Source organism: Mustela nigripes, chromosome 1 (genome assembly GCF_022355385.1).
Source record: "Mustela nigripes isolate SB6536 chromosome 1, MUSNIG.SB6536, whole genome shotgun sequence".
NCBI lineage: Eukaryota > Metazoa > Chordata > Mammalia > Carnivora > Mustelidae > Mustela > Mustela nigripes.
The window spans coordinates 100101980-100117934 of NC_081557.1; the positions used below are offsets into that span (position 1 = coordinate 100101980).

At 39.1% G+C, this 15955-nt stretch overlaps 1 protein-coding gene across 1 annotated transcript in view; it reads right to left on the reverse strand.

Annotated features, from left to right (window-relative positions):
* Positions 1-15955, reverse strand: part of CUL5 (cullin 5) — a 91411-nt gene that overhangs the window by 32948 nt on the left and 42508 nt on the right. Inside the window, exons 4-7 of the mRNA XM_059418139.1 lie at positions 14684-14860; positions 12535-12676; positions 10990-11135; positions 10825-10905 (exon numbers count right to left, since the gene is read on the reverse strand). Coding sequence (XP_059274122.1) covers positions 10825-10905; positions 10990-11135; positions 12535-12676; positions 14684-14860 — 546 coding nt within the window. The remainder of the gene's footprint in view (positions 1-10824; positions 10906-10989; positions 11136-12534; positions 12677-14683; positions 14861-15955) is intronic.

A 15955-nucleotide genomic window follows, 5' to 3' on the forward strand; every position in this document is an offset into this window, starting at 1 on the left:
AAAAAAAAAAAAAAAAGAATAAAAAAAAAAAAAGAGCGTTACGGGCGCCAATTCATTCTCTATGGCATGTGTCTATTTTATGAAGAATCACACTGGGACACTGAAAGGCCTTGGTACATACTTCCCTAGGCACTATTAGAAATATAATTGGCTCCTTGTATAACCATAAAGATTTGATAGACAGACAAGAGCTGAGACCGCGCTGAACAAAAGGAAGAAGTAAAACTCCACTATTTACAGGTAACAGTATATTTTATACAGAAAATGATAAAGATGCCACCAAAAAACTGTCAGAATAAACAAATTCAGTGGTGCTGCAGGAAATAAATTCAATATACAAAATCTGTTAGATTTCTTTACACTAATAACAAACTAACACAAAGAGAATTAAGAAAATAATTCCATTTACAACTGCATCAAAAAGAGTGAAATATGGAGGAATAAATTTAACCAAGGAGGTGAAAGTACTGTGCACTGAAAACTCTAGGACACGGAGGAAACAAGGAAGAATAAGAACATTAAAATGTCCACACTACCAAAAACACACAAATGCAATGCAATCTCAACCAGAAGTCCAAGAAGACCACAAGTCCAAGAAGTCCTAGAAGAAAACCCAGCGTTAGGTGATACCCAACATGTACAAAGAACTCCTACAACTCAGTAGCCAACAATAAATAATCCGACCAAAAAATGGGCAGAAGATCTGCACAGACGTTTTCCAGAGAAGACACACAGACGGCCAACAGACACAGGAAAAGGTGATGTCACTCATCATCAGGAAATGCAAATCAAACCCACATGATCACCTCACACCTGCCAGAATGGCGAGTATCAAGAAGGCAAGAAATAACAAGTGTTGGCCAGGATGCTGTGAAGAGGGAGTCCCTGGGCACTGCTGGTGGGAAGTAAAATGGTGCAGCCACTGTGGAAAATGGTATGGAGATTACCTGAAAAATTAAAAACAGAACTACCATATGATCCAGCAATTCCAAATTGCTGGGTATTTATGCGAAGAAAATAAAAAACTAACTTGAAAAGATAATGTAGCCCCTTGTTCACTGCATCATTTATGATAAACAAGGTAAGGAAACGACCTAAGTGTCTGCCAGTGGGTGAAAAGGTAAACACACTGTGAGACAGACACGCAATGGAGTATTATCAGCCAGTAACACGAATGAGGTCTTGTCATTTGCAGTGACTTGGATGGACCATGAGAGCATTATGCTGAGTGAAATAAGGCAGAAAACAACAAATAACATATGATCTCTCTCATACGTGGAATCTTACAAAAAAGAGAGAGAGAAATAAAACGCCCAAACTCATAGATACAGAGAAGAGACTGGTGGTTCCAAGAGGCAGGGGGCCAGAGGTGGGGAAAATGTACTTTGTTTTTAGCTTAAGTAAACTGAATAAAAATTTTCAAAAACTCATTTTTTTGTGTACTAGTCTTTCTCGGTCTTCCCTTATCCGAATGTTAACTCTGTAAGAGCAAGGACTTTGTTTTGTTCACGGTGTACCCCTTTCTACTCACCTCACCACTGTGCTCGCTTCGGCAGCACATATTCTACTCACCTCACCACTAACAGAGACCAGATTCATATTTACGGAGTGAATGAGCGCTCCCTATACATAGGTCAAAAGCCTTAATGAAGAAAAAGCAATGAAAGGATTATAATCTCTCGCTCTAGGATCCCATTCCTCATAAATCCGGGGCACATTCACCAGCAAACACACACAAGCTTAAATTATCTATTTTGACCCACACCGACGGCCGGGAAGGAAAGCAGTCCAGTGGAGAAAGCACTAGTGTGGAGCCAGGCGACAGGCTGGAACTCATCATTACTCAGGAATACCAAAGACAATGATTTCTCATTACATTTCACAAAGTGCTGTACAAGGAGGGTGATTATTATTTACACATACTCCTCTCCCCCAAATTCTAACTTAAAGCTCCTCAGGAGCCTTTCAACTCTTATTAAGTATACAATCTTTCAAGAACTGGAGAGGCCTCTCACAATTAGCTCCCCTCTGATTCTCTACTCTGATTATTCCAAGAACCCAGGCTCAAATCTTTCAATCACTCTACGGGCCATTAAAACGTCTTTTAGCGCTAAAAGATAAGGCTAAGGCTCAGTGGGTTAAGCCTCTGCCTTCAGCTCAGGTCATGATCTCGGGGTCCTGGGATCGAGTCCCACATCGGGCTCTCTGCTCTGCGGGGAGCCTGCTTCCTCCTCTCTCTCTGCTTGCCTCTCTGCCTACTTGTGACCTCTCTCTGTCAAGTGGATAAACAAAATCTTTAAAAAAAAAATTTTTAAATAAAATAAAATAAAATGTCTTTCAGGAAGCAGCTGGCTGGCTCAGTCAGTAGACCACGTGACTCTTGATTCTCAGGGTCACGAGTTCAAGCACTGTGCTAGGCGCTGAGCTTAGTTAAAAACAAATAAATAAAATGTCATTTAATGATTTCTTCAAAATGCCTCTTACAGCCCTTCCTTTCCATTAGTTTATCATCGTGTACGTAGCTGACCCCCTTTAGTGACAACTAAAAGCAAGTCTCTTGTCTCTTTCAGCCCGGTCATACACACGCCAGCAGATGAACCCCGCAAAGCGCAGCTTCGATCCGCTAGTCAGGGATGGTCAAGGCTCTCCACCACCGAAGCACTGGTTCTCACACCCTTCAGACCCAACACTCCCTTTGACAGCAAACCGTTAACTGAAATTTACCGACATTATTACCTCAAGAACACCGATGTACATCTCTAATTACGACACAGAGCGGAAAGCAACAATTCTTTATAATGAGTCAATCTGTATTTCAACCTGTAAAGACGTGGTCACAGCCAAACGGGAAGGTATAAGGAAAGGAGTCAGCCGCCTGCACCTGTGTGTGGCGTCACCGGGAAGGGGACGACTGGGAATGTGGTGCAGCAGAAACGCTGGCGACCACATACTGTCACAGTGGTGCATACTGGCACTACTGTGGGCGACAAAAGCTTCTGCAGTAAAAATACGTCTAAAGCCCAAACAGCAATAAAAATATTATCTTTCCCCAACTTACACAACAGTATCATCACTGGAAAATACAGTGTATTATTAATATCATGTAAAAATATTTTGGTTTATAAGTAAAATACAACTCAGTTTTAAACTCGGGCATAAACAAGACTTTCACTGACCTGTGTGGCCAGTGGGACCAGTGACTCAGTCCTTCTGGGATGTGATCTAATTTCTGTTTATGTGGGACAGGGAGAGCACTGAGTCATGTAGCATTCCTGACCTCATTCACTAAAAATCAATCTCTGTGACAACTGAAAAAAGCCTCCATAAATTTATATACTATTTCCTAGAGGTAGATGTTACCTTTATTGAAAACACCTGGCCTGGAGATGTCAGTTCAAAATATATTAGCCTAGTTCAAAAACATTAACCTAGAATTCAAATGTTCTCCACAATGAGACTGAAATCTGCCCTCTACTTCTCAGACTAACTTCCAAAACTTTCCGACACACAGTCCAGGCATCAGAAAAAAACAGTTTATCAGCTCCCCACTTTTTCCCCACCTTTTGCTTACTAGCATCTTCATGTTGTGATTAAAATTTAAACGATTCACAGCATGACTCACTTTCCATGGATTCATCTCTGTCATAATCTACTGTATTAATGAGAAGCAATTTTAAGTAAAAATCTGTATTAAGGATCATAAAGACATTATTATCATTACATAATAAATTTTACAACTAAACATTCTACATATAAGCAACTTAGAGGAGGGGCACCTAGGTGGCTCGGTGTATTAAGCATCCGACTCTTGATTTCGGCTCAGGTCATGATATCAGGATCGTGAGATCGACCACTGCATCAGGCTCTGCGCTCAGAGTGGAGCCTGTTTATGATTCTCTCTCCCTCTGCCTCTCCCATGCTGCAGCTTGCTCTTGCTCCCTCAAAACAAAACAAAACTAAAAAAAATTATGAAAGGAAAATCTTGGGAGTAAGTTTTACTGGCTATATAGGATATGTCAAAGTCCCTTTGGGGCAAAAATGTTTATCCATTAAAAAACAGGACACCATGGAGGCGCCTGGGTGGCTCAGTTGGTTGAGCAACTGCCTTCGGCTCAGGTCACGGTCCCGGAGACCCGGGATCAAGTCCCGCATCGGGCTCACAACTCCATGGGGAGTCTGCTTTTCCCTCTGACCTTCTCGCCTCTCGTGCTCTCTCTCACTGTCTCTCTCTCAAATAAATAAATAAATAAATAAACCTTTAAAAACAGAACAAAACAAAACAAAAAAAACAGGACACCATGTTCGTTCTTGAAACAGAAGAATGGCTTAATGTGAGGAACTCTGTAAATGTGATTTACTGAATTAGTCCAAAGGAGCAAAATGCCATTCTTCATAACATGTTTTTATTTTTATATCTTATTTTGATTTTAGCATCACAGGAAAGTTGCAGAAACAGCACAGAGGGCCCATATATCTACCACCTAATGGGTAATGTTTTACACAACTACAGTATAACTACCAAATCCAGGAAAAGAGTATACCACTATTAAAAAATGACAGATCTTGGGGCGCCTGGGTGGCTCAGTGGGTTAAAGCCTCTGCCTTCGGCTCAGGTCATGATCCCAGGGTCCTGGGATCGAGCCCTGCATCGGGCTTTCTGCTCAGCGGGGAGCCTGCTTCCCTTCCTCTCTCTCTCTGCCTGCCTCTCTGCCTACTTGTGATCTCTGTCAAATAAATAAATAAAAAATCTAAAAAAAAAAAAAAAAAAGACAGATCTTTCTAGAAATTCACTAGTTTTCCCACGAATGTGTCTTTCCTACTCCAGGACCCTGTCTACAAGCCCACACTGTTCATTGTTGCTTAGATCTCCTGCTCTCCCCCAGTCTGTGGCAGTTCCTTGGTCTGTATCTCTCTCTCTTTTTTACTTTTTTGGTTTGTTATGATCTTGACACTTTTATCTTTCTTTAAAAAAAGAAAAGGAAAAAAAAAGATTTTATTTATTTATTTAAGAGAGACCGAGCATGAGAGGAGAGGAGGTCAGAGGGAGAAGCAGACTCCCTGCAGAGCTGGAAGCCTGATGCGGGCCTCATGACCTGAAGCCCTGGCTTAACCGACTGAGCCCCCCAGGCACCCAGATCTTGACACTTTTAAAGAAGAGTAGTCAGTTACTGTGTAAACTGTTCTCCAATTTGAGATTGTTTAATCTTTTCTCATTAGAATAAGGCTATGCTTTTTTATCAGAATACCGCAGGAATGAGGTATTCTTAGTGCAGAGATACACCATGTCAGTATGTCCTTATTACTGGTGATGTTAACCTTAATCACTTAAGATAGTGTCTTTTGGGTTTCTCCATTGATTTTTCCCTGAGTAAATATCTTGGGGAATATATTTTGAAACTGTTAACGTACTCCATTTTACCTCACACTTTAATTTTAATATCCATTAATGGAGCTTGTCTACAACTGTTATTACTGTGATATTTGCTTAACAGTGATCGTCAATTTCCCTTCATGTTTGTAAGGTGCAACTCTTCTGTAAGAATGAGTTTGAGCCTCTTCCAAATGTTTGATGGCCAGTATTAGGTACATATTTTTGTCATGTGTCTGTATCTTTTCCCAACATTTTTCTATCGGGTGCTTACCCATTTCTGTTCAATTTTTATTTACTTTATTTTTTAATTTAAAAGACTTTATTTATTTGACAGAGAGAGACATAGTGAGAGAGAGAACACAAGCAGGGGGAGTGGAAGAGGAAGAAGCAGGGTCACCGCTGAGCAGGGAGGGAGCCCCATATGGGGTTCGATCCCAGGACCCGGGAGCATGATCTGAGCTGAAGACAGAAGCTTAATGACTGAGCCACCCAGCACCCTCATTCCTCAATTTTTAAAAGTTCTTTATACAGCAGGGCTAACAGGCCTTTCTCTGTGATATATGTTGCAAATATTTTTTCCCAGAATGTCAGTTCTCTTTTGACTTTATGGTTCTTTCTGCAATTTAAAAATGTAGACAAATTCATCAATCTCTCCTTTTACTTGCTCTGAATTCTGAGTCATGTTAAAAAGCCTTCCCCTACACCAAGGTTAAAAAAGGAATCATTCTTGTACCTATATGACTTCATGTTTAGTGTTTCAATCCTTGACCCATTTAGTGTTTATTCTTCTGAATGTTATAATACACAATATCATCTTTTTCCAAATGGCTACTGCGTTGTCCCATCACCATCTTCTAAGTGTATCTTTAAGTCTATCTTTACACCCCAGTGATTTGAGATCTAGCCTTTGTCACACAGAATTCTGGACTGTCAACTCCATCCCACTGGTCCACTATCCATTCATGCGTAATTAACACACTATTTAATGGAGGATGTTTGAATGTCTGGTAGAGTTTTCTCCACACAGTTTTTCTTTTCCAGTATTTTCCTGGCTATTGGTACATGTTTATTTTTCCATATAAACTTTCACATCAACTTGTCCTAACTTTATTAAATAGTTGTTAGTATTTTCAATGGCATTACAGTGAATGTATAAGTTCTTTAGGGAAGAACTGACATCTTTATAACTCTAAGTCACAGAATTTAAGAGCCACCCAGGCGCCCCATGTATATTAATTTTAAATCTTAACTACTTTTCTGAATTGCTTTATTGTTTGAGTTAACTTATCATTGATTGTCTGGAGTTTTCCAAATATACTATCATATCATCTTCAAACTGAAGGTTTTACTTCTGCCCACCCATTCTCATGCCTCCAATAGATTTCTCTAGTCTAACTGCGGAGGCTAATACCTATTATACAATGTTAAACAACAGCAGAAATAGTGGGCATCCTAGCCTTGTTCAAGATCTTGTTGGAAATGACTCTAGTGTTTCTCCATTAAATAGGATACTGGCTTTGGGACCAAAGTATATACATTTCTGATTATATTCTTTTTTTTTTTAATTTTTTAAAAGATTTATTTATTTGACAGAGATCACAAGTAGGTAGAGAGGCAGGTAGAGAGAGAGAGGGAAGCAGGCTCCCTGCTGAGCAGAGCCCGATGCGGAACTCGATCCCAGGACCCTGAGATCATGACCTGAGCCAAAGACAGCAGCTTAACCCACTGAGCCACCCAGGTGCCCCTTTTCTGATTATATTCTTTAAAGAAGAAGAACAAATGAATAGTTTCTCAATATAACAAAATGCATAAATTATGCCAAAATCCAATATCATGTTTAATGATGAAAATGTGGAAGCATTCCCAAAAGACTGAAGAAGCAAGAATCCCCCATATTTAACATTTTCCCCCAAAACTATTAAAAGATTTAGTCTACTGAAGGAAATATTAGTATTAGAAAGGCAAAAGCATCATTATTTGCAAATGATGTACTCAGTGGCTTGGAATACCCAAGATAACAGAACTCTGATACAAACAATGAAAATATCCAGTGAGCTGCTTAGTGTGAAAGTAACTTTACTTGAAATGTACATCTGACCTGTAGGAGGCTTGGCCTCACAATGGGGTACTACCTAGGTGAGATTTTCTCTACTATACACAATATAGGTCCAAAAACTTGTTCTTCCGCCTATATTAAAAACTGGTCAAGTTTAAAAACTTGGTATTGATTTATACTAACTAAATACAGAGAAGATAATCGAATAACCATAATAATTTGCTAATTTACAGAGAAAAACATAAATGCCAAAAAATACAGATTTTAATCTTAAAATCTGATGTGCATTACAGTATAGCCCCCTATGAAGGGACTATAACAGTAAAATATATCTTCCCTATACCATAACTACCCTCCATTAATAAAAAGAGTCTAACAGGTAAGTATATATCATTGCATGTTCTTTTTTTTTTTTTTAAGATTTTATTTTATTTGAGAGAGAGAGAGAGAGAGCATGAGGGGGAGAAAGTCAGAGGGAGAAGCAGGCTCCCTGTGGAGCTGGGAGCCCGAGGCAGGACTCGATCCCAGGCCTCCAAGATCACGACCCAAGCAGAAGGCAGTAGCTCAACCAACTGAGCCACCCAGGCGCCCCACCATTGCATGTTCTGATGGCCAATAATTCCTCTCAGAGAATCTAAGACAGTAAGTCTGTTCTGAATAGGGTATGGTATGGGAAGTGACTTGTTTCTTTCTAACTATTCAAATAATGCTGTTGATACTTGATTTATATCAGTACTTGGTGACTTTTTTGGTTTATTGTTCTTTCCATCACAACATACTTCATTTTAACATGTATAATTTCTCTCTGAAAACAGAAACTATAAATCAACAAATATATATATAATAAAGGTTATATACACAGTATAAGGGCCTTAGCTCACTGAGGTATATAAATAGTAAAGCATCTTCATTAAATCTGAAATTCCCAATGTTATAATTAATCCTACAGTTTTGGTACTTGATTTCTCCTCTGAACTAAATATTGTTGTGCAAACTACATATTAGTCCATGTTGTTGAAAGTTAAGAGAGTGATAACCTTTGAGGAAAAGGACCCTAAGAGTAATTCGGAGGGAGCATGATGGATGATTTCTGAATTGCTAGTAATTTTTGTTATGGTGATTTTATAGGTATACTCACTTTCTAAGAATGCATACCTGTGTGCTTTCTGTGTGCTTTCCTGTTTATATCTTAACACTTGAGTCAAGAGTTTTTAAAAATAAGCAGAAAGTCAAAACAAAATAAAAACAAACCACACAAAAAGACCTCCTACATTCCAAATAAAGTACGGTTTCTTTGGAAGCATGCTGTATTACACTTAGGGTCTCTCTGTTGAAAACAGTAACAAAAAACTTATCTTCAGAGCCCTAAAGTCATTCAGCTTGATAAGATGCTCACACAATTTGGTAACTGTGGAAAAGCAAATTCACATCATCTATTTTAACTTTTTCTGTGTGCACGCATTCTAAAGTCAAAAGGGAGGGGCTCTTGGGTGGCTCAGTTGATTAAGGGTCTGCCTTGGGCTGGGGTCATGATCACAGGGTCCTGGCATCAAGCCCTGCACTGGGCTCTCTGCTCGGCGGCAAGTCTGCTTCTCCCTCTCCCTCTGTGATCTCTCTTGCTTTCACTCTCTCTCAAGTAATAAATAAAAATCTTTAAAAAATAAAAATAATAAAAATAAATGAAGTAGAAAGGGAAGCTTACATGTGCTATACCAACTGTCATGTGTATTCGATTCTCTCTACCATTTCTCATACTCTTTTTCTTGCTTTCTCTTTTTCTTAGACATCTATTTCATATGGATATGATACATCTGTAAGTCGTATAAACTAGAGGAGAAAAACAACAATTCTATCCTACTGAAACTGCAACATCCCCACCCAGATGCTGTGGGCACATGGATCAACTCAAACTCCTCACACAAACTCCTACTTCTCCCTCGGGACTGGGACTTACTCTTCACCCGACCTCCCTAGAGCCGAGAAACTCCCCCAGGCCAAACACTAGGACTCCATTCCCTTGACACCCAGCCCCACCCATATGACCCCAGGTTCCACCTCTGGGTGGGGCCTCTTCACCTCTCTCCTCTTCCCAGCTCCGTCCCCGGGGCTATAACCCTACGCAGTACTCCTAAGCCCCCGCAAGAATCACTGCAAAAACTCTTCCCCAGCCCAATTCATCTTTCATTCCGTCACCAGACTACCCCCCCCACCCCCGAGGGATAACTCTGAGCATGGCACACTTGCTTAAAAAAACACTCAATGGCCTTTCCCTGAGTTCTGGATGAAGTCCAAGCCTGGCTTTATATTACTACAGAGAATTTCTATATACAACCACGAAAGTAGCCCTCTTTTCTAGCCAACATCAAAGTTATTTTAGCCACTAGAAGAGGAAATATACTGTAAGTTACGCAAAGCAAGACAAACTGAAAAAAAAGGGGTCGGGGGAGGAGGGAATTCCAATTCAACCTGTTTTTCTGAACAAGGCATAAACATGACTATCATTCAAGATGGAAGAACCAAAGAATAGTCAGAAGCAAATAAATAAATAAATAAATAAATCCATCCAGAGTTGGAAAATGGTCACAGGCAAACAGGAACATCGCCTCCCTGAATGTAAATCTAAATCTAGTCCCTAAGCTGCAAAGGCTGAAAGGAATTAGAATAAACACCACTGCTATATGTGAGCCATTTCTCAGACTCTTGGTGAGCCTGACTCTTGTTTTCCTGACTACAGCATATTTAGGTCATTCTCTGTAAGAAAACACTTAGGACAGATACTGTATCAAGGCTACTACCTCTGATCAGTTTTGTTTTGTTTTTTTTTTTAAGGAACTTAAAGTATAAAGAAAAACAAAATAACAATATAAAAACTGATGTTCCCTGATCAAGTAATATTTTACCCTCATGACAAGTTTGAAAACATCCTCCCATAACAAGAAGAAAAATCCCCTAGAAGTAATGATTCGACTGGTACTAATTCAGTGTTCACAGCCACTTTACAGAACATAATCACTGTGAATAACAAAAAACAACTGTATCTCTACAGAGCGTATTTTACTCGCAACATGAAAATCACTAAAATGGTTAACTACAGATACACATATAACATAATACAAGGAGACGGTTTAAAAATTAAGTAAATTAAATGCAGTAAAGTCTAGAGCAGGGATGGCAAATAGATCTCTTGCACATCAGCTCCAAAGAATGATGACTAAGCTCCGCAAGAGGCACTTGGCCAGCTCTGCTTGGGCGCACAGGTGAGAGGACTCACTGCATCAGTCATGCTGCTCAGAGGTGTGCGAAGTGTGAGTAAGAACACTCAGATCATGTATTTGCCATCCCTGGGCCACTGTGCTGGAAATAATCTCCAAGAACACACAATCACACAGTTACTTACTGCTTCAACAGAGTTACACTCCCGTCTGGTTTCTAAATAACGTAGTGCTCGCTTTTCCTCTTCTTTTAATTTAGCATCTGCCTGCCCAGAAGCAAAATAGCAATCATTTTTTAAGAATATCAAGAGAAGAGCTCAAATTATCACATATACTAAGTTCTGACTTACATATTTCATATAATTCTGTACACCATTTTGTTGTAAATACGAGGGTGCCTGTGTTCTATAAAATCTCTCTGTTGAATCCAAGTATGCCTTCTCAAAATTGTCCCTATAAATTTGAAGCTTATCCTCAGGATTAGAACAAAGGTTAACTGAAAAACAGAAAATAAAATTTTACTCTAATTATGCTTCAAATCAGTATTTTGAGTACAATAAATGAAGTAACAAATAGTAAGGAGTCATTATGTGCAAGACACTCTGATCAAGCTCAAGAGAACATAAATCATGCAAGAGAAAATCCTTCTCTGTAAGAGACTTATAAAGGTAACAGCACAAGGTACTAAAGTGATAGTACAGGCAACATGGGCTACGGTATTTCTGAACAGGAGGGAGAGTGACTTCCAACGAGATGATCAAGAAACCATTCATAGCCAGGATGGGATGTGAGATGAGTCTTAAGGAAAAACTAGCACTCACACAGAAGCTAGTATAGTTACTAAGTATTGGGAAGTACAAGATCACAAGGCCAAGTTAAGGTAAAACGACCAGGTTGTCTGAGAGGAAAGCAAGGTGGAATGGGAAGTTAGGAGTGGCTGCGGAGAGCTGCAGCTCTCAGGCTAAGTGACCCGATTTCAGCGTTGTGTGCCATGAATGGTAAGAAAAATACTAACAAAATAGTACTTAAAAATTAATCTTGTAAACAGTTTATGGGTTAAATGATAGCGGTAAGATCACTAGAAGAAGACTGTTTCAAAAGTCCAGAAACATACACAGTATAAACAGTGGTAGCTGAAATCAGAAGGAATAAATTTCAACAGCACAGCTAACAAAAGCCTACAGACTTTGATACCTAAAGAAACATGGGGGCAACAGAGAGAGCCAATCAGAGATAGCTGAAGGTTCATTAATACAACAAATTCCTACTGAGGCATACTCTGTGCCCAGGCTCTACGTTCAGTAAAGCTACAGTGTCAACAACACCAGTTAGCTATTAGCTAAAGTATGATGACAGGGAGTCATCAGTCCCGGGAAGTAGTGCGAGAGAGGCCTGACCCAGTCTGGGGATCAGGAAAGGCCTCTGCCAGCAAACAGGGTGAGGATGACCTACAAGGAAAGCTGGAGGACAAGTATTCTCAGGGAAATTAGTGTATCTGATTTACAGACCAAATGAGAATATCATGGTCAGAAATGGAAAAGTTCACAGAGGAATGTATACATGGAATAAACAAACTTCCTGAAAATGTAAGTACAAAACCAGTTACCACCTTTTCTGAGCTACTGATTCAAATCTACATTTCTCTAATTTAGGTCACTAAAAGGATTCACCAGCCAGGAAATAAGTGAAATGGAGAAAACCAGTATTAACCACACAAATATGGATTTTTCTGTATTTTCTTAGAGAGATTTAATACCTTCTCCGGGCTCTTAAAAGCACCCAGCACTAAAAGTAGATGTGACTATTTGAGAGCACACATAACTCCAAACGTACTGTTCTACAATGGTCTCGGAATTTTCATAAAAAAATTATGATCATAAAAGTTCAGAACATACCATAGGATTCTCTTACTCCAATGACCAGCTGAGAATCAAAAGCTTCTCCTAATCTTTCTGCATGTACCAGCTTCATTGCACTATCTTGGAGTCTGTTTTTTATATTTGAAAAGATGGACTCATTCCATGTATCAAGCATGAGCTAGGAAAAAAAGAAATATGCAATCATCTCAATTATTAATATACAAGACACATACAGACACAAAAAAATTTAACTATAAACACTAAAAAAGGAAATCTAACTCTTTAGTTTATATTCACTTGAATGCTTGAGGGAACTAGTGTATTTAAGTTTGGTAAGAAACACATGGTAAGGGGCGCCTGGGTGGCTCAGTGGGTTAAAGCCTCTGCCTTCGGCTCAGGTCATGATCTCAGGGTCCTGGGATCAAGCCCCGCATCGGGCTCTCTGCTCGGCAGGAAGCCTGCTTCCCACCCCTCTGCCTACTTGTGATCTCTGTCTGTCAAATAAATAAATAAAATCTTAAAAAAAAAAAAAAAAAGAAAGAAAGAAAGAAACACACGGTAACTGTTAGAGAGCACAAATTTCAAAACCAACGTAACTGGACTTGAACTTCAGCTCTGCTACTCATTTACTAGGTTTCCCCTCTGTAAAATAGGACAGATAATAATACAAATTTCAAGTGGTTTTGTAAAAATTAAATATAGCAAAACATGGAAAAGGTTACCTCTCCTACAGTTAGAGGGTTAAATTTCAGTACTACTGGTGTTTGGAATGCTCACGTACATGTTTGTATAAACAAATAATAAATGCCAAAAGCACCAAATGAAAACCTGCGTGGTATTGGACGTTAAAAAAAAATACAAATCCACCTGACAGATGTTCAGTTTATATACACATCCACATGTATTATTATTCCAAGAAACTGTGTCAGATACAAAAACTGTATTAATGACAATAGCATCCGCACAAATGATGACATAAGCAGGTATGTGACAGTCACTACGCACTCAGGACTGCTCTAAGGACTTTCCACATGTAACTCATTTAATCTTCAAACCGATAAAGAGGTACTGTTATCTCCCTTTTTAGAAATGTAGTGGGGTGCTGAGAGGAAAGCAAGCTTCCCCACACTTATACAGCTCATAAATGGCAACACTGGGATGCAAATCCAACAGGTCTGGTCCCAGAATCTATGCTCTTAATCATTAAGTGATGCTGATTCCTGTGACCAGTAGGGAATGGTATAAATTAAAAGAGTAACAGAAAAACAAGAGAGGACAAGATTAAGGAACTGCAAATTAAAAAGCACCCAGAAGTGTTTTCTTTTTCTTTTTTTGTGAGGAGGGGGATAATGCCTCACACTGCAGTCATTTCTGCCACCAGAGGACCCCTGGGTGTCTAAATTCACAACATCCCTGTCCACATCAGCACGAAGTTTAGAGCTGGGGAGGGGCAGGAATGCCTACGCCACTATTTGAACACTTGCTTTGTTGCCATAACCAGCATAGCAAGTAGCAAGTTGCTTAAAGTTCAAGAGGCATTTTTCACTTTTCAAATCTACGTTTCCACTTCATTCTCAGAAGCATGAAATCATATGAGAATTGAAGACAGAGAGTTTAGGTCATTACTGATTGAAGAGTTGAAAAGAACACCTGAGATTCTACTTTCAAAGCTGAGTTCTTTCCATTAAATCACAAGGAGTTACTGGACACAGAGCTTCTAACTAGAAACCACGCAAAAATATGGAAATAAACACAGTACATAATAGTTCATGATAACCCTAATCAAGTAAAAAGGAGATCATGAAAGTAACAGTTTAGCCACAATTAAACACAAAGATACAAGAAGGTAACCTAATGAGAGACTTTGGAAAGAGGAAAAAAAGTAATCTACAGGAAGGAAACAGTACAAAGGAGAAGAAGGAAACAGAATGCTGAAGACAGAGCCAGGAAAAGGAGAAGCAAGGTGGTAGTGTGAGGACACAGACCCACGTGATGTAATGCAGGAGGAGTGTGGCTAAACGTGGACGGGATAGAGTCAGTGGTATTCTGTAAAATCCAGCAGCAGTTGAGAAGGGATTTATACATCAAGTAGAAAAAACCACTGAAAGTCTGAATTACTTTCTGAAGTTTAAAATCACCCTCTTTCTGAAGAATATTAGGGTCAAAAGTGCAAAAGTTAACTTACTTTTCGAACAATACTGTCTTCTACAGTTGATTTTTTATTGCTGCCCTGTTTACCCATTAAAGTAATCTCCAGCTGACAGAAAGGCTTCGGTAAAATATCGCACTGTGTAAAGAATTTTCGCCATTCAACAATGTATGCCTTTAGCAAAGCTGTATCGTCTTGATGGCTCAGTACTCGCTGGAAAAAAAAAAAAAAAGAATTGTATGAACTTCAAATATATACAGGTAGGTGCTTGAAAGAATAACAGAATCTACTCATACTATAAATACATTTATTGTACAAACTATATTATATCCAAGAGAAATTAAAACACATATATACCCAAGAAAAATAAAAACATGTTCACAAAGACTTACTTTGACAATCATGTTGGTACATACATAAAATCATAATATACACATGAAACTAAAGAAATGTTTTATGTCAACTATATCTCAATTAAAAAAACCTCCTAAAACCCTATATCCCTTAAGCTATCACGTTTTTATCCTCCCATAACATAAATACCAATTCCCATCATCCCCTCCCTGGCCCCAGTGACCACTAATTTACTTTCAGTGTTTATACACTTGCTTGTTCCAGACTTCCACATGAATGGAAACATGTAATATGCAGACATTTTTGTTCTAAGATTTTATTTATTTATTTATTTATTTAGTGGGGGGCAGGGAGGGATGGAGGGAGCACACATTCATGAGCAGGGGCAGAGGGAGAGAGGTAATACCAAGCCCACCATTAGCTTAGTGCAGAGCCCTACCCAGGGCTTGCTCCTACCCTGAGATCAAGACCTGAGCTGAGATCAAGAATCAGAAGCTTAACTGACTAAGACACCCAGGTGCCCCTATAAAATACAGACATTTAAAATTGGCGTCTTTCATTTTACAGTTTCAAGGGTCTCTCAAGTCCTAGGATGTATCAATACTTTATTCCTTTTATGGCTGAACACTATACCATCTTACAGATACACCACACTTTGTTTATCTATTGTGTCCACTGATAGACTTGTGGGTTGTTTCCTGCCATTGGTTATCATGAAAAATGCTGCTATAAATACCTACATCCCAAAAGAAGTTCATAAAAAAACCTGTCCATAGTCAGCAAGAAAAAAGTGAGGACTCAAATATCAGAAATGAAATAGGAGCCATTACAACTGCTAACACAGAAATACAAAGGACTGGAGCTCCTGGCTGCCTCAGCTGGTAGAGCACACAATTCTCTTTCTTTCTTTCTTTCTTTCTTTCTTTCTTTCTTTCTTTCTTTCTTTCTTTCTTT